This window comes from Tachyglossus aculeatus, chromosome 5, assembly GCF_015852505.1.
Source record: "Tachyglossus aculeatus isolate mTacAcu1 chromosome 5, mTacAcu1.pri, whole genome shotgun sequence".
NCBI classification, from domain to species: Eukaryota; Metazoa; Chordata; class Mammalia; order Monotremata; family Tachyglossidae; genus Tachyglossus; species Tachyglossus aculeatus.
The window spans coordinates 74,540,735-74,567,411 of NC_052070.1; the positions used below are offsets into that span (position 1 = coordinate 74,540,735).

At 49.5% G+C, this 26,677-nt stretch overlaps 1 protein-coding gene across 2 annotated transcripts; it reads right to left on the reverse strand.

The window, feature by feature from the left end:
- Positions 1-5,901: 5,901 nt before the first annotated feature.
- Positions 5,902-24,684, reverse strand: STOML1 (stomatin like 1). 2 transcript variants are annotated; one of them, XM_038746885.1, is made up of 7 exons: positions 23,802-24,684; positions 14,984-15,090; positions 10,759-10,908; positions 9,317-9,520; positions 8,300-8,522; positions 7,060-7,293; positions 5,902-6,591 (listed from the first exon to the last, which is right to left on the reverse strand). In XM_038746885.1, the coding sequence occupies exons 1-7, from the start codon at positions 23,944-23,946 to the stop codon at positions 6,398-6,400; spliced, it is 1,257 nt and encodes a 418-aa protein (XP_038602813.1). In that variant the 5' UTR covers positions 23,947-24,684; the 3' UTR covers positions 5,902-6,397. The 2 variants fall into 2 exon arrangements, with proteins under 2 accessions (XP_038602813.1, XP_038602814.1); XM_038746886.1 differs by lacking the exon at positions 14,984-15,090.
- Positions 24,685-26,677: the final 1,993 nt, after the last annotated feature.

Below are 26,677 nucleotides of genomic sequence, written 5' to 3' on the forward strand. Positions count from 1 at the left end.
AAGGGTGGATTTTTAGCAATTTTGTAAAGATGGGATGGACAGGATTTGGTGACACTGAATATGTGGATGTAATTAGGAAAATGGGTGGGGGACAATACCAAGATTAGGGGCTTGTGAGACAGGGAGGATTACTGTTATTGTCTACAGTAATGGGGAAAAAGAGGAAGATGAAGGAGTTCAGTTTTGGACATTTCTAGTTTGAGGTGTCAGTAGGGCATCCAGGTCGAGATGTCCTGAAAACAGGAGGAAATGTGAGATTGTAGGGAAGTTAAGAGACCAGGCTTGGAGGTATAAGATTAGGGAATCATCTGTGTAGGGATGGTAGATGTAGCTATGGGAGCAAGTGAATTCTCTAAGGGTGTGGGTGTAAATGGAGAATAGAAGGGGACCTACAACTGAGCCTTGAGGAATTCACACTGTCATAGAATGGGAGGCAGAGTTTGCCTCTGAACCCTCCTAAAATGGCAACTACTCGGAAGATTCAAAATGGTGTTGGCACAAGTTCCACGTTCATACCAACCAATACCTTATTGGACCAGGGGAGCCCCAGTAACATATAATACAGTCAGGCCACACCTCTGATTACCAAGGTTACTGTGGTAAGTTTTTTTACTTAGTTTCACCACCGTGCAAGGGAGTGACACATACACACACTCACCCACTCCACCAAGAATCCAATACCAGTCTGCTGTTCAAAGGAGCCCGTTCTGCCAGTGCTTCTTCTTTCTACTTCCAAGTGCTACTCTCATGCTCTTCAGCATACCTCCGTACTGCTTGTCCTCTGCGTGCCTCCTTGTGACCCAAAACAAACACCTTTTATCTGCTTTAGGCATCGCAGCTGTGGCTTACGTTGCAGGCACTGATTGGTCCAGGCCCGTTACTAGGTAGAACAGGGAGAGAAAGCCACGCCTCCCTCCTTGCCCTGCCCGCACAAGCTCGCAATCATCTGCCATAGGTACTGCCTATCAGTGCTGTCGTGAGTCTTTTTCTTCCTGTTGTTCGCGGGATCAAAAACTGTCACTGATAAGGCAGCTTGTTGGGGGCTCATCAGAGGTGTCATACCAAAGATCTTATCAGGATGGCTACCACACATGCCCAAACTGCCAGCTGCACTCTCTCCACTGCCACATGCTGCCATCTTTAGTTTTCTTTATTACAGTAGTCTCCATTTGCCTCACTCTCCCCTAACAATCTAGTTTATTTTCAGGCTCCCGAAATAAAGGTATTCTCCAAAAAGATTTGTTTTTGCTTTTTCATTTAAGCATCAGGAATTCACAGGGCTGTGGGGAGCTCAGACCTGACTGGCAACCAAATGGCTGGGAAAGGATGGTTTGGGAGGCCAGAATGGAGGTCTCAGAGAGGCTATCCCCGCTACAGGGAAGGAAGATTGGCCAGCAGACCAGAGATCCTAGAGGTCCCAGAGACCCAGTGGTCTTGTCCTTTTTTCCTGTTTCTTGCCTCTGCGGGGGCCAAGACAGAGCACAGCACTGCAACTAAAATTGGCGGCAAAGCCAGCAGACCTCACCCTGTAGGGGTGTGGGCTGTGTCATCTCTGATTCAGCAGGAGAAATGTTCCCACTTCAGGGCTCTTGACACTGTCTGGGCAAGGTCAGGGTTCAATCAATCAATTAATCAATCACATTTATTTAGTGCTTACTGTGTGTAGAGCACTGTACTAAATGCTTGGGAGAGTACACTGTAACAGAGGTGGCATACATGTTCCCTGCCGACATAAGCTTACAGTCTAGAGAGGGAGATGGACATCAATATAAATATATAAATTATGGATATGTACATAAGTGCTGTGGGGCGGAAGGTAGAGTGAATGAAGGGTACAAGTCCAAGTCCCTTATTGACACCCATGCCCATCATCCCCGTCAGCTCTTCCGTACATTCAACTCCCTGCTCAGGCCCCCCGTTCCTCCCCATCCTCCTTCCCTCACCCCCAACGATCTGGCCTCCTACTTCATTAATAAAATTAAATCCATCAGGTCTGAGCTCCTCAAAGTCACTCCCCCACCTTCACCAACCCCCCAGCTCTCAACGCTCTCCACTACTCTCCCATCCTTCCCAGCAGTATCCTCAGAGGAGATCTCCTCCCTCCTCTCAAGTGCTACTCCGGCCACCTGTGCTTCTGACCCCATTCCCTCTCATCTCATGAAATCTCTCGCTCCGTCCCTTCTCCCCTCCTTAACTTCCATCTTCAACTGCTCATTCTCCACTGGTTCCTTCCCCTCTGCCTTCAAACATGCCCATGTCTCTCCCATTCTAGAAAACCCCTCTTGATGCCACCTCACCTTCTAGTTATCACCCTATCTCCCTCCTACCATTCCTTTCCAAACTCCTTGAACAAGTCGTCTACACGCGCTGCCTCGAATTCCTCAATGACAACTCTCCCCTCGACCCCCTCCAATCTGGCTTCTGTCCCCTACATTCCATGGAAACTGCCCTCTCAAAGGTCACCAATGACCTCCTGCTTGCCAAATCCAACGGCTCATACTCTAGCCTAATCCTCCTTGACCTCTCAGCTGCCTTCGACACTGTGGACCATCCCCTTCTCCTCAACACGCTATCCAACCTTGGCTTCAGAGACTCCGTCCTCTCCTGGTTCTCCTCTTATCTCTCCGGCCATTCATTCTCAGTCTCTTTTGCAGGCTCCTCCTCCCCCTCCCTTCCCCTTACTGTAGGGGTTCCTCAAGGTTCAGTTCTTGGTCCCCTTCTGTTCTCGATCTACACTCACTCCCTTGGTGACCTCATTCGCTCCCACGGCTTCAACTATCATCTCTACGCTGATGACACCCAAATCTACATCTCTGCCCCTGCTCTCTCTCCCTCCCTCCAGACTCGCATCTCCTCCTACCTTCAGGACATATCCATCTGGATGTCTGCCTGCCACCTAAAACTCAACATGTCTAAGACTGAACTCCTTGTCTTCCCTCCCAAACCCTGCCCTCTCCCTGACTTTCCCATCACTGTTGACGGCACTACCATCCTTCCTGTCTCACAAGCCCGCAACCTTGGTTTCATCCTCGACTCCGTTCTCTCGTTCGCCCCTCACATCCAAGCCGTCACCAAAACCTGCCGGTCTCAGCTCCGCAACATTGCCATGATCTGCCCTTTCCTCTCCATCGTTCAAGCTCTCATCCTATCCCATCTGGATTACTGTATCAGCCTCCTCTCTGATCTCCCATTGTCCTGTCTCTCCCCACTTCAATCCATATTTCACGCCACAGCCTGGATTGTCTTTGTCCAGAAATGCTCTGGGCATGTTACTCCCCTCCTCAAAAACTCCAGTGGCTACCAGTCAACCTACACATCAGGCAAAAACTCCTCACCCTCGGCTTCAAGGCTCTCCATCACCTTGCTCCCTCCTACCTCATCTCCCTTCTCTCCTTCTACAGCCCAGTCTGCACCCTCCACTCCTCTGCCACTAATCTCCTCACTGTGCCTCGTTCTCGCCTGTCCCGCCATCAACCCCCAGCCCACGTCATCCCCCTGGCCTGGAATGCCCTCCCTCCGCACATCCACCAAGCTAGCTCTCTTCCTCCCTTCAAGGCCCTACTGAGAGCTCACCTCCTCCAGGAGGCCTTCCCAGACTGAGCCCACTCTCCCCCTTTTCCCCCTCCCCATCCCCCCCACCTTTTCATTCATTCATTCATTCAATTGTATTTATTGAGTGCTTACTTTGTGCAGAGCACTGTACTAAGCACTTGGGAAGTACAAATTGGCAACATATAGAGACGGTCCCTACCCAACAGTGGGTTCACAGTCTAGAAGGGGGAGACAGACAACAAAACAAAACATATTAACAGAATAAAATAAATAGAATAAATATGTACAAGTAAAATGAATAGAGTAATAAATACGTACAAACTTACCTCCTTCCCCTCCCCACAGCACCTATATATATGTATATATATGTTTGTACATATTTATTACTCTATTTTATTTTGTTAGCATGTAGTTTTGTTAGGATTAAGACTCTAAGCCCTATGTGACAGAGGGACTATGTCCAACCTGATTAATATATATCTACCCCAGTGCTTAGTACAGTGCCTGGCATATAGTAAGCACTTAACAAATACCGCACACACAAAACTTAAACTTCTAGTTTAGCTTTCAGCTGGGGAGGTCCCTGGCCTTAACATCCCCAGCTAGCCCAGAGATGGGGAATCTGGCTTTAGCTTGGGAGTTTGGAGTGGAGGGGCATTCATTGAGTCATTCAATCATATTTACTGAATGCTTACTGTGCAGAACACTGTACTAAGCACTTGGGAAAGTACAATACAAAAATAAAAAGACACATTCCCTGCCCACAATGATATTACAGTGTGGAGGTGGCGGGAGGAAGAAAGAAAGAGACATAGCATACGAAATAGCATTTATTCCAGAATGGGGCAGTGTGGGCTGCAGAGGGCTGTGGGGGTTATGAGAGTGGTCTGGGGCATTTGTGTTGTATATTGGTCTGTAGGGGTGTGTAGAGTTGTATAGGTTTTTGAGAGCTGTGTGGACTATGTCTTGACTGCTGTGTAGGGCTGCGCAAGTCTGTGTAGGTTGTGAGGTTTTGTGTAGAGCCATGTAGGGGTCTGTGGAGGTGGCTGAGTAGCGCTGTGAGGGCTAGAAGGGCTGAACAGCTATGAGCACTACCTCGAGTTGGTTGGAGAGAGGGCTGGGAGGGCAGAGAAGGCAGGAGGATGGGAGGGAAGAGAGATGGGAGAGTGGAAAGGGAGTGGAGGACAGGGAGGATGAGGAGGACCAAAGGACAGGTAAAGTGGGGAAACTGGGGAGGTAAGGGAGTTGGGGAGGGCTGTGTGTGGGGCTGTAGGGTACCTCACGTGGGACAGTGTAGGTGAAAACTCCCTATTCTGGGCTACCCCTCACTCACAGCACAGGCACACTCCACACATTGTTTTATTCAAATGTTAAGACAACACTTACTATTTAGGTGTATTTTTAAATGTCGCTATTCTAATTATTTTTTCAATCCTTCAAGGAGTGTGTGTAGGAAGCACATGGAGAGGGAAGATGAGGGAGGTTGCTTAGAGCCGAGGGAAATAGTTGAGACACTGAGGAGAGGTTGTTAAGGGTCGAAGCACCAGGGGGGCTCAAGTAGCCAGGGCAAGGGCAAGGTCGGGGAGGAGAGGGGGAGAAACAATGGATCTCACGGGTGACTGTCTGACCAACCTCCCAATAACTGTCCTTGGCTTCCCCACCTCCCTGGGCTGGTTTAGAAGGGTCAAGTGGGACCCCTGCCACAAGCTGGGGAAAATTTCCTGTGTTTGGCACTATGAAAAGGGGCCCCCTTTGGGCCCCATGGAGTTTAAAATAATAATAATAATAATAATAATAATAATAATAATAATAATAATAATAGCATTTATTAAGCACTTACTATGTGCAAAGCACTGTTCTAAGCACTGGGGAGGTTACAAGGTGATCAGGTTGTTCCACGGGGGGGCTCACAGTCTTAATCCCCATTTTACAGATGAGGAAACAGAGGCAGAGAGAAGTGAAGTGACTTGCCCAAAATCACACAGCTGATAATTTGTGGAGCTGGGGTTTGAATCCATGACCTCTGACTTCAAAGCCTGTTCTGCTTCCACTGAGCCATGGTTCAAACTCCCAACATAGCTCTGAGGTCCCTTCAGTCCCCAGGGCAGAGATGAGTGTCCCCTGAAGGTAAACCCCTAATTCACCTGGGCTTCCCAGAGAGCAAACACAGTGCTGTCAAAGGATCCTAGACTAAGGGGGTACGATCACAGCCCCCACCCATCGCTGTGATGAAGGGTAGTTTGGAGAGGAGGCAGGGCTGAGTCATGGAGAATCAAGGATCCGTCTCCCCAGTGTCTGTCATTCAGCTCCCCTGGGGCCTGGCTGTGAGGCAAAAGCATAAACCACTGGTCTCAGGTTGCTCCTTGTTTAATTCCAAAGTCCAATATGAAAGGAAAACATTTATAAAGCCTGCACAAATACCCCCTGCCCCTTCCCTACTGGGGAGGAGAGGGGACCAAATGCATGCAGCACAGAGCGGACAATAACAACATCTTCGGTGTGAAGGTGGGAACTCTGATTTGGGCTCAGGGTGGGCCTAGCTCCTCACCACCTGGGCCCTGCCCTGGGGGCCTCATTGGCTGCAGAGCCCCCCTTCCCATCTGGCTCTGCCTCCATCAGCCCTTTTGACAAAAGGCAGTCCTTCCCACAAAGGACAGGCAGAGCTCAGCTTCTGAGTCAGCTGCTGTCAGGGTCCTCACGTGTCAGAGGAGGCCGTCCCATGCTTTTTCTCCTTCCATCTCCCTCCTTGGCCTTGGGCTCTGACAACCAGGTGCCCCAGGGTGGCTCTGCCTTCTCCCCAGGACATGCACACACACACCCAAGCCATGCTCATGGCCACACCATGCTACTTCATTGCCCTGAAAAGCGCTTCCAGCTTCATGGCCACGTTCAGGTCCCCCTTCACCCGAAGTCGGCCACTCATGTAGGCAGCTAGGGGCCGCAGCTCCCCGGAGAACAGGGCCTGCAGGTCTGCCTCCGCCAGCTCCAGGACCACATCTGGGGGGCCTTCAGGCACTCCCTTTCCAGCCTTCCCAGCTCCTGCAGTCAGGAGAGAAAGCCGGGGCAGTTAGATTGAGGGACAGCTGGACCTGTTTCCCAGACAGCAAGAACTCAGAGGACAAGAAGGAAGGGGGCTAAAACCAGCTTGGACACTAACCTGCTGAATCGTCTTGGCCAAGTCACATAGCCTCTCTGGGCTTTGTTTCCTACTTTGTCCAATGCCCTAAACTCCCTGCCTCCTAGGGATGGTCTGAGGACAAATGAGACAATGAGGGCAAGTGACATCACACTGTAGGAGAGAGACTAGACAGGTTTCTGGAATTGTGACTGGAGCAGAACCCCTACAATCCTCTGCCCCTAAGGATGGAGTTTCATGGCCTTGGCCTCCAAGCTACCTCTAAGGCCTACTCTGGAGTGCCCCTTCTCACATGACTTCCCCCTAGGATGGGCTATGTGAGGCCCAGGGTGCCCAACCTAACAAAGAATGCCACAGGAAAGAGCCAAGACCTGAGGTGAGATCTATGAAGTAGGTGCTCTTGGCTTTGGAAGGGAGAAGGATATCAAACTGGTAGGAGGCCCCCACTTGGCCGACCAGGGCTTCTGACAGGAAAAGCTCCACCGCAGACAGCAGCTCTTCCGCGCTGGGCTTTCTCTGGCTGCTGCTGCTGCTGCTGCTGCTACTGTTGGTGCTGATGACAAGAGCCGGGGTTTCTGTTTCATTCACCGTTTCCACCATATCCACTAGGAAAAGACAAGACAAGAGGGCAGGAGAGGAGGGAGGGGATGAGAGAGGAGAGACAGGAGAGGGTGGAGAAGGGTGAAGGTGGAGAGAGAGTGCAGGTTTCTCAGGTGAGAACAGTGCTAATCGGCTTCAGAGCTCTCTCTCAACTCACGCCACCTGATATAGCTGCTGTCTTTAACCACAGCTCCCCAGCCTACTTTCTTGGTTCCTCCCATGCCATGCTTCTAACTGCACCTCACTCTTGAATCTCCCACCTCCTTCCCCCAGCTCACACAATTCCCATTGCTTGGAACTTCCTCTGGCCCTAAATCTAACCACAGACCACAGCTCTCCCCATAATCAAATCCCTCCTGGAAGCCCCCCTTCTCCAACAAGTGAGGCACAATTTGGCCTAGTGGATAGAGCATGGGCCTGGGAGTCAGAACTACCTGGGTTCTAAATGCAGCTCCTCCTCTTGTCTGCTGTGTGACCTTGGACAAGTAACTTAACTTCTCTGTGCCAGTTACCTCATCTGTAAAATGGGGATTACAACTGTGAGCTCCACGTAGGACATGGATTGACTCCAACCTGATTAGCTTGTATCTACCCTAGTGCTAAGTACAGTGTCTGGCACATAGCGCTTAACAAATAACAAAAACCCTACCAAAAAAAACCCCCAAAACACAAGTCTTTTCTAATTCCCAGTAACCCACCTGTAAGCCTCATGTGGGACAGGGACTGTGTCCCAAATGATTAACTGTATCTACCCCAGCACTTAGAATTGTGCTTAACGTATAGTAAATGTTTAACAAATATAATAATAGCCATAATAATATAAACCCATCAGCTACATATTTTCTCATACCCATCCTCAGCACTCATGTATATATGCCTTTTCAACTGAACATTCAAGTACTAATTTTGATTGCCTGACTTGTAAATACTTTTGTGTCTGTCTCCCCAGTTAAAGCACCCCAGGAGTAGCTGAGACCAGGGTGGGTGCAGACAGGGCCAGGGGCAGCTCACCTTCCTCAGGACCACCTCTGGGTCCAGCGGCCCCAGACACAGAGGCACTGCCACTGAAGAAGTGAACGGCAAGCTGCTGAATGGCGCTGTCCAGCCCATCCAGTCCGGGCAGTGAGGGGCTTGTGGCGAGGCCTTCCTGGGGCGGCTGCAGCACGGCCTCGAGGATCAGTTCCACCCGGTCGACCTCCAGCCCCCAAGACTTGGTTGTGTCATTGATTTCCAACTGATGGCAAAGCGAGAAGTGAGGAGGACAGGAATGGCTACCACCCACTCCAGATGGTGAAATAGGGCTTCCTCCATGCCCTGGGCACCAATGCTCAGCAGGTCTAGCTATGGGCTTCCCTTCTGGGGACCTCAGGCTTCACCCTGGGCACTGGGACTGCAGGCCCAGGCATCGAGGGCAGGTTACAGCTGAGGTCACAGTCTTCCCTTTTAAACAGGCCTTTGAAGAGGGGGCAAGGGGGTGTCAGAGTCACAGGCTCTCGATTCACCTCTTAGCTTCATCCCTAATTCCTTTGCCAAAGACAGCAAGACCTTCCCCTCTTCCTGTAAAAAAAATGCCCATGATCGGTCAGGGAGCCAATATCTGGTGTTAAATCTTGGCAGGACCCCCATATTCTTCTACCCTCCCCAACTTCCCTGTTCCCTCTATTTCCAACTCTGGTTCTGGATAGAAAACTCAGGGGGAAAACAATTGGGGTGTTGTCCCGCTTGGAAGTCAGGGGCTGGCCTGATTGACCCCCGCCAAATTCCCTTCCAGGCCTGTGATGTGGACTGTTGGGTGCTTGAGTGCCCTCCAATTGAGGTAGAGTCTTCTTTCAATTCCCTAAGTCTCAGGAATGTGACAAGAATCTCTTATGCAAAGTTCCCCTCCATGCCCTGCATGACTGGTTTACTTAGCCTTGCCCACCGGACCCTGTGGTTTGGCTGCGAGTTAGAGGATCTGCACTCACAGGCGGGCCCAAAAGATAGGGAGGGAGCCCTGGCAGGGCACAAGGCGGCCGACGGACACCTCACCAAGAGCTGGTCTCCGATCCTCAGCTTCTCCGCCTGGATCTCCCGTAGCAGCTTCTTCAGCAAGGTCTTGGTCATGGCGTTCTGGGCTGTCATGCGGGTAGCCGCGTTCAGGTCCTTCACTGTCATCACAGACAGCACTGGGTCCCAGACGCGGAACTGGACGTCTGCCCCGATGGAGATCACAGCTCCATCCTTGGAGGTCAGCTGCCAGGGTCAAAGTGGGACCACTCCATTTCTAGGACAGCTGGCCAGCATCTCGCCTGGGAGGCTACAGACTTTGCTCGCTCCTGGGCAAAGGTCAAGGATGACCATACTGATGGGGCAGGGTAAACTGAGAATGGGAGAGTAGTTTGGTCAGGAATTGATAGATGGAATCCTTCGGGAGAGGGGAATGAATAAGACCGGGCAGAGATGAGCGAGTTTGATCCTTCTCCCTTCTCCCTCTGTCATGTCCCTTGGGACAGGGGAGCAGGAGTGGGAGAGAGACCCAGGGAGGGGTGGGCGAGTGGGAGGAAGCGTCACCCAAACAACCTCCTTCTCAACCAAGTCCCAGTCATTATGGAGGGCAGTCAGACTAGAGACAGACACACACATACACATTCTCTCTCTCTCTCTCTCTCTCTCTCTCTCTCTTTCTCTCTCTCTCTCCCCCCTCTCTCTCCCCCCACCCCCGCCCCCTGCCTGCTCTCCTGCAAGAATCACAATACTAAGCTGCCCGCAGGGTCCGGCCGCCTCGGCATGCGCAGGTGCGGAGATATTTTCCCAGCTTTCTGCCAGGTTTCCATGGTGAGCCTTCACTTCTTATGTCCAGAATAAATAAGATGACAGAGCCAGGAAGGGGGATGACAGAGCAGAAGAAGAGGCCAGGATTTTCCAAGTCCTCAGGGCCAGATTCTCCTAGACCAACCCCTCCCATCTCCTCCTAGAAGCCTTCCCCATTTCCTCACTCCCTCTCTTTTCTGTCACCCTTGCACTTGGATTTGTCCCTTTGAAGCACTTAATATCCACCCCACCCTCAGTCCCATAGCACTTGTGGCATATCCATAATTTATTTTAGTGTCTGGCTTCTCCTCTAGACTGTAAGCTCCTGGTAGGCAGGGAATATGTCAACCAACTTTCTTATATGGTACTCCTCCAAGCACTTAGAACAGTTCTCTGAACACAGTAGGTGCTCAAAAAAGACCATTGATTGATTCATAGAATCAGTGAAGATTGGCTTCTGACCCTGAGTTCTCTTGCTATTCAATGACTGTGTCCTTCAGCCGGAGTCTGGCTGATATCACTCTCCCGAGCCTGTCCCAGTGGAGCATGGACACAGTCCTTTTCCCCACTGACTTTAAGCTCCAGGAGCACCAGTTTCCAGGGACTGGGCCACCCCACACACCCAGGGACCTAAGCCAACTCCCAGAGGGGGAGCAACCCCTCCAGCCAGCACAGCTCACCTTGCAGGGTGGGACGCTGAAGGCTCTTGTCCTCAGATCCACCCGCTGCCAGCTGTCAATGAAGGGCAGTAACAGGACCATGCCCGGCCCTTGGGGGGCCCGGATACGGCCCAGCCGGAAAACAATCATCCGCTCATATGTAGGGACGATCTATAAATGACACATGGGGAACAGAACAGAAAGAACTGGGGATCGGCTTAGTGCATCCCCTGCCCCCCACCAAAAGCAGCTAATTGTTCCTTCTTGCCCACCCTTGGTTCATCCTTGTATCTGCTTCCCCTTGGCCTCACAGGGCACAGCCATGTTTCCCAGACAATAACCATCCTCATCTTTTGATCTCCAATTTCCAGGAAACTCAAAGCACTCTTGCCACTAATACCAGCTCCTTCCTAGCCCAAACTTCCATGGGAATCAGGGAAGGAGCAAACAGATCCTTCCCATTTTCCAGACTGGGAAAGTAAGGCACAGAGAAATAAGCACCTTCCCCAAGGACACACAGCACTTTGCTGAAGACAGGCCACATGACTCCCAAAAGCCAACTGGTGTGATGGAAGTTATTCAACTGGTTACAGTGGTAAAGTTGACCCAGAACAGTGGCGCCACAGGGTGAAAACGCGCTGCCTCGAATTCCTCAATGTCAACTCTCTCCTCGACACCCTCCAATCTGGCTTCCGTTCCCTACATTCCACGGAAACTGCCCTCTCAAAGGTCACCAATGACCTCCTGCCTGCCAAATCCAATGGTTCATACTCTTACCTAATCCTCCTCGACCTCTCAGCTGCCTTCAACACTGTGGACCACCCCCTTCTCCTCAACACGCTACCCAACTTTGGCTTCAGAGACTCCGTCCTCTCCTGGTTCTCCTCTTATCTCTTCGGCCATTCATTCTCAGTCTCTTTTGCAGGCTCCTCCTCCCCCTCCCATCCCCTTACTGTGGGGGTTCCTCAAGGTTCAGTTCTTGGTCCCCTTCTGTTCTTGATCTACACTCACTCCCTTGGTGACCTCATTCGCTCCCACAAATTCAACTACAGCTTCAACTATCATCTCTACACTGATGACACCCAAATCTACATCTCTACCCCTGCTCTCTCTCCCTCCCTCCAGGCTCGCATCTCCTCCTGCCTTCAGGACATCTCCATCTGGATGTCTGCCTGCCACCTAAAACTCAACATGTCTAAGACTGAACTCCTTGTCTTCCCTCCCAAACCCTGCCCTCTCCCTGACTTTCCCATCACTGTTAATGGCACTACCATCCTTCCTGTCTCACAAGCCCTCAACCTTGGTGTCAACCTCGACTCCGCTCTCTCGTTCACTCCTCACATCCAAGCCGTCACCAAAACCTGCCGGTCTCACCTCCGCAACATTGCCAAGATCCGCCCTTTCCTCTCAATCCAAACCGCTACCCTGCTCGTTCAAGCTCTCATCCTATCCTGTCTGGATTACTGTATCAGCCTCCTCTCCGATCTCCCATCGTCCTGTCTCTCCCCACTTCAATCCATACTTCACGCCGCTGCCCGGATTGTCTTTGTCCAGAAACGCTCTGGGCATGTTACTCCCCTCCTCAAAAATCTCCAGTGGCTACCAATCAACCTACGCATCAGGCAGAAACTGCTCACCCTCGGCTTCAAGGCTCTCCATCACCTCGCCCCGTCCTACCTCACCTCCCTTCTCTCCTTCTACAGCCCAGCCTGAACCCTCCGCTCCTCTGCAGCTAATCTCCTCACTGTGCCTCATTCTTGCCTGTTCCGCTGTTGACCCCTGGCCCACGTCATCCCCCTGGCCTGGAATGCCCTCCCTCCACACATCCGCCAAGCTAGCTCTCTTCCTCCCTTCAAGGCCCTACTGAGAGCTCACCTCCTCCAGGAGGCCTTCCCAGACTGAGCCCCCTCCTTCCTCTCCCCCTTCTTCCCCTCTCCATCCCCGCCGCCTTACCTCCTTCCCCTCCCCACAGCACCTGTATATATGTATATATGTTTGTACGTATTTATTACTCTATTTATTTGTACATATTCTATTTATTTTATTTTGTTACTATGTTTTGCTTTGTTCTCTGTTTCCCCCTTCTAGACTGTGAGCCCACTGTTGGGTAGGGACTGGCTCTATATGTTGCCAACTTGTACTTCCCAAGTGCTTAGTACAGTGCTCTGCACACAGTAAGCGCTCAATAAATATGATTGAATGAATGAATGAACGAGTGAAAATTCAGGTAAAAGGGGGAGTAGATGGAAGGAAGAAAATCTGAAGTGTGAAGCTTGAGGTCTTCCCCAATTAAGCCCTCCTTTCCCTGAATCGTTCTCCCTTCTGCATCATCTATGCACATCAATCTGTGACCTTTGGACACTTGATATTCTCCCCACGTCCAACCTCAGTATATATCTTTAAATTGTATATTATAAATTACTTATTTACTCATATTAATGCCTGTCTCCCCCTCTAGACTGTAAATTCATTATAGGCAGGGAACATGTCTGCCAATTTTGTTGTACCACGCTCTCCCAAGCACATAGTACAATGCTCTGCACATAGTAAGAGCTCAATAAATACAGTTGATGGACTGATAGATTTGGGGAGGAATTCTGCTAAGGGGGAAGTTTGAAGGTTGTTCAGACACTACCTGGAAGAGCCTACTGCAAATGTATTAAAATAATAATGATAATAATTACAGGATTTATTAATCACTTACTATGTGCTTAGTACTGTGGTAGCTATGCGGATAAGAGATCAGACACAGGCCCTATTCCACACGGGGATCACAACCTACCTTACTCCCTTTTTTACAGATGAGGAAACTGAGGTCCAGAAAGGTTAAGTGGCTACACATAGTAGGGCAGGGCAGAGCGGAGACTTGAACCCAAATCTTCTAGCTTCCACTAGCCTACACTTCCTCCCCTGTCCCAAGTCCAAAGCCCAGCACTGCCAAAGCCTAGCACTCCCAGTTCTCCTACAACACGGGGGTGGTGTTCTTGTAAATCTCTGTGTAATGGAAAACTCTTTGGTCTGTGAAGACCAAAGGGAGGGCTTGTGCTGCTCCCTTCAGTTTTCCTGTGTCTAACAGGCAACCAAATTATTTTTTCTTTTATTTTTCTAATGGCTTTTTTAAGTGCTTCCTACATGCCAGGCACTGTTCTAAGCACTGGGGTTGATAAAAAATTAACAGGATGGATAGAGTCCATGTCACAAATGAGGCTTACAGTCTAAATCCCCATTTTACAGATGAGGTAACTGAGGAAGAGATAAATTAAGTGTCTTGCCCAAGGTCACACAGCAGAGAAGTGGTGGAACCAGAATTAGAACCCAAGTCCTCTGACTTCCAGGTCCATGTTGTTTCCACTAGGCCATGCTGCTTCATGCCAGCTGTGCCCCTCTGTGATTCCTGGATTGGAATCGTATTGGATCCAATACGATTGATTCCTGGAGCGTTTGGTTAACAATATTCTTCAGTCACTGATCCAGGATTTCTCTGGCGAGGATCTTGCCAGCAGTGGAGAGTAATGAGATTCCTTCTTGAAGATGACAATGAGAGTTGCATCCTTTAGCTCCTGTGGCACTTCCACAGGATGTTGAGGAAGAAGTATGTGAGCAGAGTGACCCCCTCCATGCTTACAGATTCAGAGATCTGCCATCAGGTCCAGGGGCATTGCCATTCTTCAGTGTCCTGACTGCTGTCCAGTAGTTGGGACAAATGTCATATCTGTACAGGGTAAATGCTCATTCACTTCAGGAAATTTCTGAAAAACCTCTATGTTCCCTTATCATATGGTTTATTGAGGGAGGAGATCATTGAGAAGCAGCATGGCCTAGTGAGTAGAGCACGGGCCTGGGAGTTAGAAGTACCTGGGTTCTAATCCTGGCTCTGCCACTTGTCTGCTGTGTGACCTTGGACAAGTCACTTAACTTCTCTGTGCCTCTGTTACCTCATCTGTAAAATGGGGATTAAGACTGTGAGCATCATGTGGGACATGGACTACGTTCCACTTGATTAGCTTGTATCTACCCCCAGCACTTTAATACAGTGCCTGGCACATAGTGAGTACTTAACAAATACCATTAAAAACATTACCTTTAATCCTTTCCAAGAAGCCCGAGAGATGGGCCACCAATCATGACAGGGAAGCAATCCAATTGGCACGGAAACAAGGTGGACCACTGAGAGGAAATTCTCCACCTTTACCCTGTCTTCCCCAACCTGTGGTTTTGATGAGGTTGTGATTACCGATGCTATTACCTTCAAAGCAAACCACCCGGAAATGGGGAACGTTACGATCAGCAGCAGGAAGACCAGGAAGCTCACAACCCCATGGCAGATCCATGACAACCAGCCCTGTCGGGATTCTGGAAGAGGGAGGGAAAGATAGGGAGTGAGGGTCATGACAGAGAGGATGAGGAAGTGGTTTTCCCTGAGCTTTCGAGGAAACACATTAGACTCAGTGCTCATGGGGGCAGAGAATGTGTCTTATTTGTGTTGTACTTTTCCAAGTGTTTAGAACAGTGCTTTGTTTGACGAGGCTTCCTGAGAAAACTCACCAGCAGTCCTGGGGATTTGATACAGCCTTCTAACTTGGATATTCCAAAGCTGGCCCCATTTCACCTGTCAGCTGTCACCACCATCCCAGATTTCCCTCTGCTGGTCCCTATTCTTTTATTTTTAAAATTTTTTATAATATTAAGGGCTTACTCTATGCTAGGCACTGTACTAAGCACTGGGGTAGATACAAGCTAATCAGTTTGGACCCGATCCATGTTCCAAATGGAGCTCACAGTCTTAATCCCCGTTTTACAGATGAGGTAACTGAGGCATAGTGACTTCCTCAAAGTCACACAGCAAGGAAGTGGCAGAGCCAAGATTAGAATCCAGGTCCACCTGACTCACAGGCCCCAGCTCTAACCACTAGACCATGTTGTTTTTCCCGTCTTCTCTTTCCAGACAGTGCTTATGCTGTCCTCTACACTGTGAACTCATTGTGGGCAGGAATGTGTGTGTTTGTTATTATACTGTACTCTTCCAAGGACTTAGTACAGTGCTTTGCACACAGTAAGTGCTCAATAAATACGCAAAATTGGGGATTCAATACCTATTCTCCCTTAAACTTAGACTGTGAGCCCCACGTGGGACCAGAACAGTGCTTTGCACATAGTAAGTGCTAAATAAATGCCATTATTATTATTATTACTATTGTATCTACCCCAGCACTTAGGAAAGTGCTTGGCACATAGTAAGCTCTTAACAGACATTCCAAGGAGGTGACTTGCTCCTAAACTGCCCACAGCCTAGATGGTACAATGCCCATCTTGGCACTGGGGTTTGGCCAGTGATATGTTGTTGCCTATGGATGTGGTTTGGTGGCACCCAGAGCCCACGAAGTTTCAGCAGTGGGTACATATTGAAACTGTAGTCATAGAATCATTTTCCTTCATCAGCTGAGTGTTAGATGCCCTCTGTACCTGGTAGAGGAGAAGTCAAAAAGGGGAGCTAGTCCCTTTGCCCTGAAATGCTCTGTCACAGGATCGAGGAGAAAAGAAATGCATCGGGGGAAATAAGATCTAGAGTGGATAAGCTAGTCAGAGAGATCCTCTAACTTTCTTCAAACCCCAGGAGGCAAATCAAAAATAAAGAGCAGGACACGTTAGGGGCAGGAAATCCAGAAGGGAAATCCACCAGGAAAGTTTTTCTTCCCATCTTCCAATTGAAAATTGCCATTTACCTCCTCCCTGGAGCAGGTAACAATTTCTGTCAAATCAGTGGGAAAGGATGCTGATAGCATTCATTTAGTTATTAGTATTGAACTATGAGCCCCAGGTGGGACAGGGACTGTGTGAATCTGATTATCTTGAATCTGCCACAGTGCTTAGTACAAGTGCTTGGCAAATAATATGCACTTAACAAGTGTCATTAGTAGTAGTAATTGTAGTAGTAATAGTACTAGTATTGCTCCCTCCCTGAGATGGCTGGCTGCGACACAGCCACGAGGGCTGGTAAATTCTTGGTATATATTTGTAAGACTGCTTTGGCCAACACAGGTTTTCTATACAGACATTCCCATGAGTCAATCTGCCAATGCCTGGCTCTGAGGTGGCCCACTTGCTGCATTTCAAGAGCAAAGACTGATAGGAGAAAAAGTACAAAAAGTCTGAAGTCTGATTAGCTGCAGTAACAGCAGTTGGAAGGCAATGAGGGAGGCCCAGTGGAAAGACCTCACAACTGGGAGTCAGAAAACCCAAGTTTTAGTCCCAGGCTACCACTGGCCTGCCGTGTGACCTTGGGAGAGTCATTTGGCCTATTTGGGCCTCATTTCCCCATCTGTAAAATGGGGATAAAATAGATTGTGAGCCCCATGAAGGACATATTAATGTCCGTCTTCCACTCCAGACTGTAAGTTTGTTATGGGCAGAGAGAATGTGTCAGCTAATTCTGTTGTATTATACTTTCCCAAGAGCTTGGTGCGGTGCTCTGCACAAAGTAAACACTCAATAAATATGACTGATTGATTGATTGATTGATTGATTTTCAGGGACTGTGTCCAACCTCTTAACTCCATAAGCTACCCCCATGCTTAGCAGGCAGTAAGTGGTTAGTAAATGCCATAATCAATATAATGGCCGCTAGGCCAAGTCAGTTGACTGTTCACCAAAGGTCAAGCCATTCCTGGTCACAGGACTACATTCATCCAAACTGCCATTACACTGGTCCAGGACCTTGTCATATCCTAACTCGACTACTTCATCAGCCTCCTCACTGACCTTTCTGTCTCCAATCTCTCCCTTCTCCAGTCCATCTTCCCTGCTATCTGGATTGTGTTTTATATCACTTTGCACAACCCTCCCCACTCCTCAAAAACCTCCAATGGTTGCCCTTCCATTCTTCTTTTATAAATCAAGCCGAAACTCTGGGGCATGGACTCTAAGGCCCTCATTCAGCTCTCCCTCACCTACTTATCCTCACCCTTCTCCTCTCACTTAAATGCTTCACTCTTCTCAAGCCAACCTACTTGCTGAGCTTTGTTAGTGTCCCTCCTTCTGCCATCCTGTTGCTCACATCCTCCCTTCTGCTTGGAACTTGCTTCCCCTCTACATCCACATCTGGCAGGAAGAGGAGTGTCCTGCTCTATCCACCTTCAAAGCCCTTCTGAAATCACATCTCCTCCAGGAGATTCTTCCCTGACTAAGTGCTCATCCCCCCACCTTATTCCCCCAACAACTTTTACTTTAGCATTTCCACATCAAACATTTAGGTACTAGCCCCCACCTCCCTTTGACACATGTGTACATATTTTTATACTCTATTGCCTCCTCCTACCTGTAATTTATTTTATTGCCTATCAAAATAGAGTGTAAGCCCCTTAAGCGCATGGATTATGTGTACTAATTATATTGAACTCTGCCAAACATTAATTGCAGTGCTCTGCACACAACTGACACTCAGTAAAAACTATTGATTGATCAATTGACACACTGTCTGCCAGGCCTGGAACCATGCAAGACTGAGTCCAATGAGAGCTTTCCCATCCCCAGGTGAGGTTCAAAGGACATTTTCCAAAGATTTCCAACCCAAGATTCCTAGAATCCTAAATTGGGAAGGAACATTGTGATGTTCTAAACTACTGCAACCAGATGAGAGCTCTCCTAGTTTTAATACTCTAATGCTCTCCAGAGAAGAAAACTCCAAACATTCCAGTGTCCCATTCCAGGGTCTAAAAACCATACTTCAGATCTAAACTCAATCCTTCTTGCTGCAGCTCAAAATCAATTTCCTGTTGTTTGGTCCTCAAGGGTGGGTGGGGGGAGAGGGAGGTGAGGAGTACACCACCAACAATAAAATGCTAATATATTTGCTAAACAGTTTGGTAGTCTCACACAACTTAAACTGCCAGGTAAAATAAGTGGGGTGGCTGAAAAAGATTTGGTTTGTGGGAAAAATTCCCAACCTGCAGATCTAGGCACCATTGGTTTAGTGTTCAGCAAAAAATACACAGACACCTGATCCTGACGCCTGCCAATAGTGCTCCTCCCAGCATTTGATCCACTTGACCCCCAGTCCTCAGCCACCCACAATGATACGCCACCAAAACTCTGATGAAGTACTGTCCCCATTCCTTGATCGAAGCCTAAATGAGCTGTTGGAGAAGTAGAACTCAGAGGATCTGCCAAGCAGAGCTAAAAATAAAACTAGTCAAATTTGAGACATGCAAGCTGTGAATTGTCAAGTGCTACAATCCACTGAGCAATCACAATCTCTTGCTCCAAGAATCACTTCCTGGATTGCTGGTGAGCTGATTCTTGTAGACTCAGCTGTTTTTTACAATGGTATTTGTGAAGCACTTACTATGTGCCAAGCACTATTTTTCACAAGGAATGTGTCTGTTTATTATTAGACTGTACTCTCCCAAGCGCTTAATACAGTGCTCTGAAGAGAAGCAGTGTGGCTTAGTAGAGAAGAAGCATGGCTTAGTGGAAAGAGTCCGGGCTTGGGAGTCAGAGGTTGTGGGTTCTAATCCTGGCTCTGTAATTATCAGCTGTGTGACTTTAGGCAAATCACTTAACTTCTCTGTGCCTCAGTTACCTCATCTGTAAAATGGGGATTAAGACTGTGAGCCCCACGTGGGAAAACCTAATTACCTTGTATCTACCCTAGCTCTTAGAACAGTTCTTGGCACATAGTAAGCGCTTAACAAATACCATCATCATCAGCATCATCAATAAACACGAATGAATGAATGAATGGAAAGAAAAATTTCTAACTCTTCCCACCTCCCTTCTTTTCTCTCTTTTTTGCAATAATAGTAGTAGTACTAGTAGTACTATTAATAGTTGTTGTTGTAACAGTTTCTACTTAGCTCCCATTTATGCAGTGCACCATACTGCTATCCTCACTGTGCCTCATTCTGGCCTATCTCACTGCTGACCCCTAGCCCACATCCTGCCTCTGGCCTGGAATGCCTTCCCTCCTCAAATCCAACTGACAATTACTCTTCCTCTCTTCAAAGCCTTATTGAAGGCACACCTCCTTCAAGAGGGCTTCCCAGACTAAGCCACCCTTTCCTGTTTTCCCACTCCCTTCTGCATCGCCCTGACTTGCTCCCTTTGTTCTTCCCCCCTTCAGCCCCACAACACTTATGTACATATCTGTAATTTATTTATTTATATTGATGTCTGTCTTCCCCTTCTCTAGACTGTAAGCTCATTGTGGGCAGAGAATGTGTCCATTTATTGTTGTGTTGTACTCTTCCAAGTGTTTAGAACAGTTCTCTGCACACAGTAAGCACTCAGTAAATAAGATTGAATGAATATATGTTGGGCACTTAGGAGAACAGAATAAAGAAAGGACATATTCCTGCCCATAAGGAGCTTACACTCTTTAGGTAAAAATACAGTGTTGCTATTGGATGATGGAGTCTCCTGTCAGGTACATGGATGAGCCTGAGTCCTGAGACTTCAGGCCTAAGACCCTGCACGGAGGAATTGACTATAGTGATAGTGGTTTCTACAGCACCAGGGAATAAAAATAACAACAAAGACAAGTGAGATGCAGAACAGGGAGAGTAGCAGGATGGAGGAAAGTCTAGGGGCAGGATTTCTGGCTATGCTCCCACTTTATAATCATTTAGAATCATTTCCAAGCTATGTTGTTTTTTTTTCATTTTCCAAACTATCTGGAAAATAGTTGCTTAAACCAGACCATATCCTCCTTGGATGGCACTGTTCATCTCAGGGGCTCAAGATTTTCCCAGATACAACCTTCTCTGGAGTGATCATGGTTGGAAACCTTTGGGAGATCGATCACTTATCACTGTTCTGCTCATGTGGGATACTCCCATCCATCCTACCCAGCCCTTGTCCTAGCCCTCAGATGTCTAACATGGTATGGTCGCTTCTCCTACAAGGTGAGTTCTCACTATGGGTTTGGGAGAGAATGCAACTGTAAAATTAGGGGACAAACTTCTGGCAATGTATGTCTGTATACAGCATGATGTAGACCCTTATACTAATGACTGTCTCCCCCAATAGACTGTAAGCTCATTAAGGGCAGGGACTGTGTCTGCCAGCTCTATTGCATTGCACCCTTCCAAGTGCTTAGTAAAGTGTTCTGCACACAGTAAGTGCTCAATAAATACCATTGATGATGACGATGATGATGATGATGACAGTGTCCCTCAGCAAGTACTATCATTCAAGGTGTAAGCAATTTAGGGTGAGTTTTCCTTAATGTGAGATTCTTCCCTATGTAATTCCAGGTGATAGAATTTGTACTTGCATTTCCCCTGTGCCGGCCCCTAACCTTCCCTTCAGATGCCCAGCATGGTACTATGTTCCCTGACCTCAAGTACAAGACAAAGGGCTGCAGTCATTTCTGCTTGGATGACTGGTGACAACATATTGAGGGGAAATCAGCTCATCTGAGATAGCTCTGCCTCTCCTAAGGACTCCCTCAGGGCAACTGCACCCTAGTCACCCAGGAAATGGGATCTGTTACTCTTTCAGAACCCTGGAAAAAAGGTAGCTGGAATCCAGAAACTAGTATTCTGGGGTCAGTCTACTCCACAGACCCCTTGTTCCCAAATAATAAAAATAGTGATAATATAGTATTTGTTAAGCACTTACTCTGTGCCAAGCACTATACTAAGTGCTGAGGGAGACACAAAATAGGATAGGAAACTCAGCAGACATTTTAGGTACTATACACTTGATGCCACCAGAAAACCAGGTTGAGTAGTTTTTTGCCCTGCCACAGTGAGATGGGGGGCTAGAGGTTATCCCTCTAACTTGGGGTACCTGGATTATGCAGCCTGAGTGATGGAAACTGGCTTTTCTCCAACCAGTTATTCAAACCTCAATCCCTCTGTCTTCCAGAGCTGGCTCAGTACCTCCTTCTGAACCCATCAGCAATACTCTACCCCCAGATATAAAATGCTAAAGTTGTAGTAGTAGCATTTATTTAACACCTACTATGTGCAGAACTGCCTTCTGAACAATCCTCTACCTCCATCAGCAATACTCTACCCCCAGATATAAAATGCTACAGGTTTAATAGCAGCATTTATTTAGCGCTTACTGTGTGCAGACTGCTGGGAGATGATAAACAGGTGGAAATAAGACATGAGTCCCTTGTCCCTCATGGGACTCACCACTTTCCCAAGTGAGCTGCAGAAACAGCAGGTACTGCTTCTGGCTCATTTCACCTGAAGATGCAGCCACTTCTGGGATGAGGCAAATAGTTTTACAGCTACAAGGGCAGCACATCGCATCTCATCCTGCTGACTCAAAGGGATAGCGATGGATCCAGGTACTGGGGCTTTGGAGCCTGAAGGACCAAGAACAGGACTGCCTAGTAGGAGGAGCTGTAGCCCCCAAATAAAGACACCTGAGTCCTACTCCAGAGTTTGCCCTGATGGACAGTGAAACATTAAATAAAAGCCTCCTGGCCTCCCTGTGCCTTAGCTGTTGAATGGTTTCTCTTAAGACTGTGGGGAGGACCAATAAGATCAAAATAAGCACAATCTGATGCCCTCATATTGGCTTTGGGGCTGTTAGAATGGGTACTCAATGGAGAATAATAATAATAGTAATTGTGGTATTTGTTAAGCACTTACTATATGCCAGGGACCATGTACTAAGCGCTGGAGAAGCAGCGTGGCACAACGGATAGAGCATAGGCCAGGGAGCCACGGGTTCTAATCCCGACTCTGTCACTCATCTGCTGTGTGATCTTGGGCAAGCCACTTCACTTCTCTGTGTCTCAGTTCCCTCATCTGTAAAATGGGAATTGAGTCTGTGAGCCCCGCGTGGTACAGGGACTGTGTCCAACCTTATTTGCCTGTATCCATACCAGCGCTTAGTACAGTGTCTACCACACAGTAAGCACTTAACAAATACCATAATAATAATAATAACAATATTACCCAGTGTGATCCTTTGCAGCAGGAGAGGCTGGTCTGGGCTAGGCCAAGACCATCCACACACTCTGATGAGGAAATCAATGGTATTTATTGAGGGTGCAATAATTGAGGGTGTTTATTGAGGGTATCAATCAATGTTATTTATTGAGGGCTCACTCTGTGCAGAGCACTGTATTAAAGCATTTAGGAAAGTACATTATAACAGATGCTCCCTACCCACAAGGCTCTCACATAATGAGGGTATTTAGTGAGTCAAGCACTGGGCTGAGCACTGGGGTAGAAATCAGACAATCAGATGGGACACAATCCTAGCCCACATGAGGCTCAATCTAAAAGGGAGGAAAAGCTGGCATTTATTTTATCCCCATTTTACCAGTGGGGAAACTGTGGCACAGAGAAGTTAAATGGAATGCCCAAGGTCACACAATGGGCAAATGGCAACACTGGAACTGAAACTCAAGTCTCCTGACTCTGGGACTCATGGTCTTCCCACTAGACACGTTCTAGAGGAACTCAGAAAACAACTACTTACTTCTTGGGCATGTGCACCAGGCCCTATCTCCCATCAGAACAGTGACCAGTGAAGTTCAGCAGCGGACTCCTCCTCCAGTACCAGAATCAGACCCGAGTTCTTTAGTTCTTTGTCTTGCCCTGTGCCCACCCCTGGGAGGCCCAAGTCAGTCGATCATATTTACTGAATGCTTACTGTGCACAGAGCAATGTACTAAGCTCTTGAGAGAGCACAATATAATAATAATGATGATGATGGTATTTGTTAAGCGCTTACTATGTGCCATGTACTGTTCTAAGTGCTGGACGGGTTGTCTCACGTGGGGCTCACAGTCTTAATCCCCATTTTTACAGATGAGGGAACTGAGGCACAGAGAAGTTAAGCGACTTGCCCAAAGTCACATAGCTGACAAGTAGCACAGCTGGAATTCGAACCCATGACCTCTGACTCCCAAGCCCGGGCTCTTTCCACTGAACCATGCTGCTTCTCTGCCCACCACGAGCTTACAGTCCAAAGGACAGGAGGGGATGTCCTGGAGATGCCTTCACCTGGTGAAAAACCCCCGCCCCAAACCTTGTCCCCTCCTGAGGGTTTATGGCTCGACTCGTGATCCCTCCCTCCTCCATCCCCTTGACACTCACCGGCGTCTTGCAGGTGGCCCATCGGATCCTGCCCTTGCCCCAGGGAGAAGAAGCCCTTCTGAGATCCATAGAGCCCAATACTGGACTGCTGGAAGCGGTCAAAATCGCCCAAGGGGAGAGCCTGGTATCCCGACCTACTGAACATGGTGAGCCAGCCTGGCCCGGCCGGGCCTTGAGCGGGGGCACTGTTCTGGCTCGCTCGCCTTCCGGGGTTCCCTTCAGGGGGTCTCTCCAATTCCCACCAAGCGTCCTGGACCGGGCCTGCCGGCTCAGCCTAGAGCCGGGTCCGCGGAGTCCCCACCCGGGCCGGGGAAACGGCGACGGATGCTCTCTTGATGGCAGGGCGCCGTTGCTAGGCGCGTTGGGAAGGACTGAGAAGCCGCTCTTTCTCCGGCAAAGCAAATCTTAGCCAAGACCCCCGCTTCGTCCTTCCCTCCAGGTGGGCGGGCTCTCTCGATCGGACTGTAGCTCCACGCCCTTTGCAGCCAGCCTCAGCCGATTACCCTGACCAGAAGGTCCCAAGCCCCAGGCAGGGCAAGCCGAGAGGCCTGGGTACACCTCTCATTCGGCTCCCCTAATTTCCCGCGACCGGGAGGGGAGTTTTCACCGCAGGGAACAGCTTGGAGCTGCCGGCTGCGGGGGAGGGAGGGTGCCCCCAGCCTGGGCCCTGCCGGGGTTCGGGTCTGTTGGGCGGGCAGACGATTGAGACCCCCTCCCCCAGCCCTCCAGGCCTCCCGCTCACACCCGCTGTCTGTCCTCACGGGGAGGAGCCAGGCTCAGCCCCCACACCCCCATCGGCCGGGCGACCGCTGCTTTCCGGGATCCCGGCCTGAATCTGCGGCTGGGGAGGGGGCTGCGGCTGCTGCCGGAGCTGGAGCCGGGGCTGGGGAGGGGGCTGGAGCTGGGCCTGGGGAAGGGGGCTACGGCTGGGGAGGGGGCTGCCGGGGTGCTGGAGAGGGGCTTGGGGAGGGGGCTGGATCTGGGGCTGGAGCTTGAGCTGCGCCTGGGGAGAGGGCTGCGGCTGGAGCTTGGGAGGGGGCTGGAACTGGGGCTGGGAAGGGGACTGGAGCTGGGGTTGGGACTGGGCTGCGGCTGGAGGTGGGGAGGGAGCTGGAGCTGGCGCTGGGGGCTTCAGCTGGGGCTGGGGATGGGCTGCGGCTGGAGGCGGGGACCTGGCTGGGGCTGCGGCTGGAGCTGAAGCTGGCGGCTTCAGCTGGTCCGGCTGTTCCCGGCCTCTCGGCTTGCCAGGTGCTGTGGGCCTCCTCTCTCCTCCTCCTCCTGCCCTGGGGGTAAAAGCCCCTTCCGCGGTGCCGTTCCCTCCCCTGCAGCCCCCGCAGCCCAGCCGCTCCTCCCGCCCCCTCCTCTGGGAGTGGCCCTGCCCTGCTCTTATGTCAGCCGGGAGGCTGAGCGAGGTTGGAGGAGGAAGAGGAAGCCCTGCAGGAGTTTGGGCACCGGCGGGAGCACTGCTCCCTCTAGTCTGGGCGGACCCAGGACGGCAGGGTGCCACGGCCCTTCCCAAGCAGGCCTGACACCTTCCCATAATGAACTGGACCCTCCCGGGTGAGGACGGAATCTGGAGGGCTTTACCCCGTCGGGAACCCTGACAGCCAGTCCATTGTACTGTTCATTTGGTCGCATTTATCGATCACCTACGGAGTTCAGAGCACTGTACTAAGCGCTTGGGAAAGTACAATACAACAATAAAGAGTGACGAACCCTGCCCAGGGAAAGTACACTACAACAGCCTAAACTTTTCCCCTCACCTAACCTTTTTCCCTCAACTAACCTTTCCCCCTCAGCTACCCTTTTCCCCTCGCCTAACCTTTTCTGCTGGCTCTTTCTCACGTTTTCTCACATCCGTGCCTGCAAAGAGCTCACAGTCCAGAGTGGGGGAGACAGACGTCAATATAAATCCTATCCTATCTCATCCTATCCCGAATGGATTACTGCATCAGCCTCCTTTCCAATCTCCCATCCTCCTGTCTCTCCCCACTTCAATCCATACTTCACGCCGCTGCCCGGATCGTCTTTATGCAGAAACGCTCTGGGCATGTTACTCCCCTCCTCAAAAATCTCCAGTGGCTACCAATCAACCTACGCATCAGGCAAAAACTCCTCACCCTCGGCTTCAAGGCTCTCCATCACCTCGCCCCCTCCTACCTCACCTCCCTTCTCTCCTTCTACAGCCCAGCACGCACCCGCCGTTCCCCTGCCGCTAACCTCCACACTGTGCCTCGTTCTCACCTGTCCTGCCGTCGACCCCCGGCCCACGTCCTCCCCCTGGTCTGGAATACCCTCCCTCCGCACATAATAATAATAATAATAATAATAATAATGGCATTTATTAAGCGCTTACTATGTGCAAAGCGCATCATCAAGCTAGCTCTCTTCCTCCCTTCAAAGCCCTACTGAGAGCTCAACTCCTCCAGAAGGCATTCCCAAACTGAGCCCCCTCCTTCCTCTCCCCATACTCCCCCTTCCCATCCAACCTGCCTTACCTCCTTCCCCTCCCCACAGCACCTGTAAATATATATAGATATATATGTTTGTACATATTTATTACTTTATTTGTTTATTTATTTTACTTGTACATATTTATTCTATTTATTTTATTTGGTTTATATGTTTTGTTGTCTGTCTCCCCCTTCTAGACTGTGAGCCTGCTGTTGGGTAGGGACCGTCTCTATATGTTGCCAACTTGTACTTCCCAAGCGCTTAGTACAGTGCTCTGCACACAGTAAGCACTCAATAAATACGATTAATGAATGAATGAACAGACATCAATACAAATTCATTCATTCAGTCGTATTTATTGAGCGCTTACTGCGTGCAGAGCACTGTACTAGGCACTTGGAAAGAACAATTAGGCAACAGAG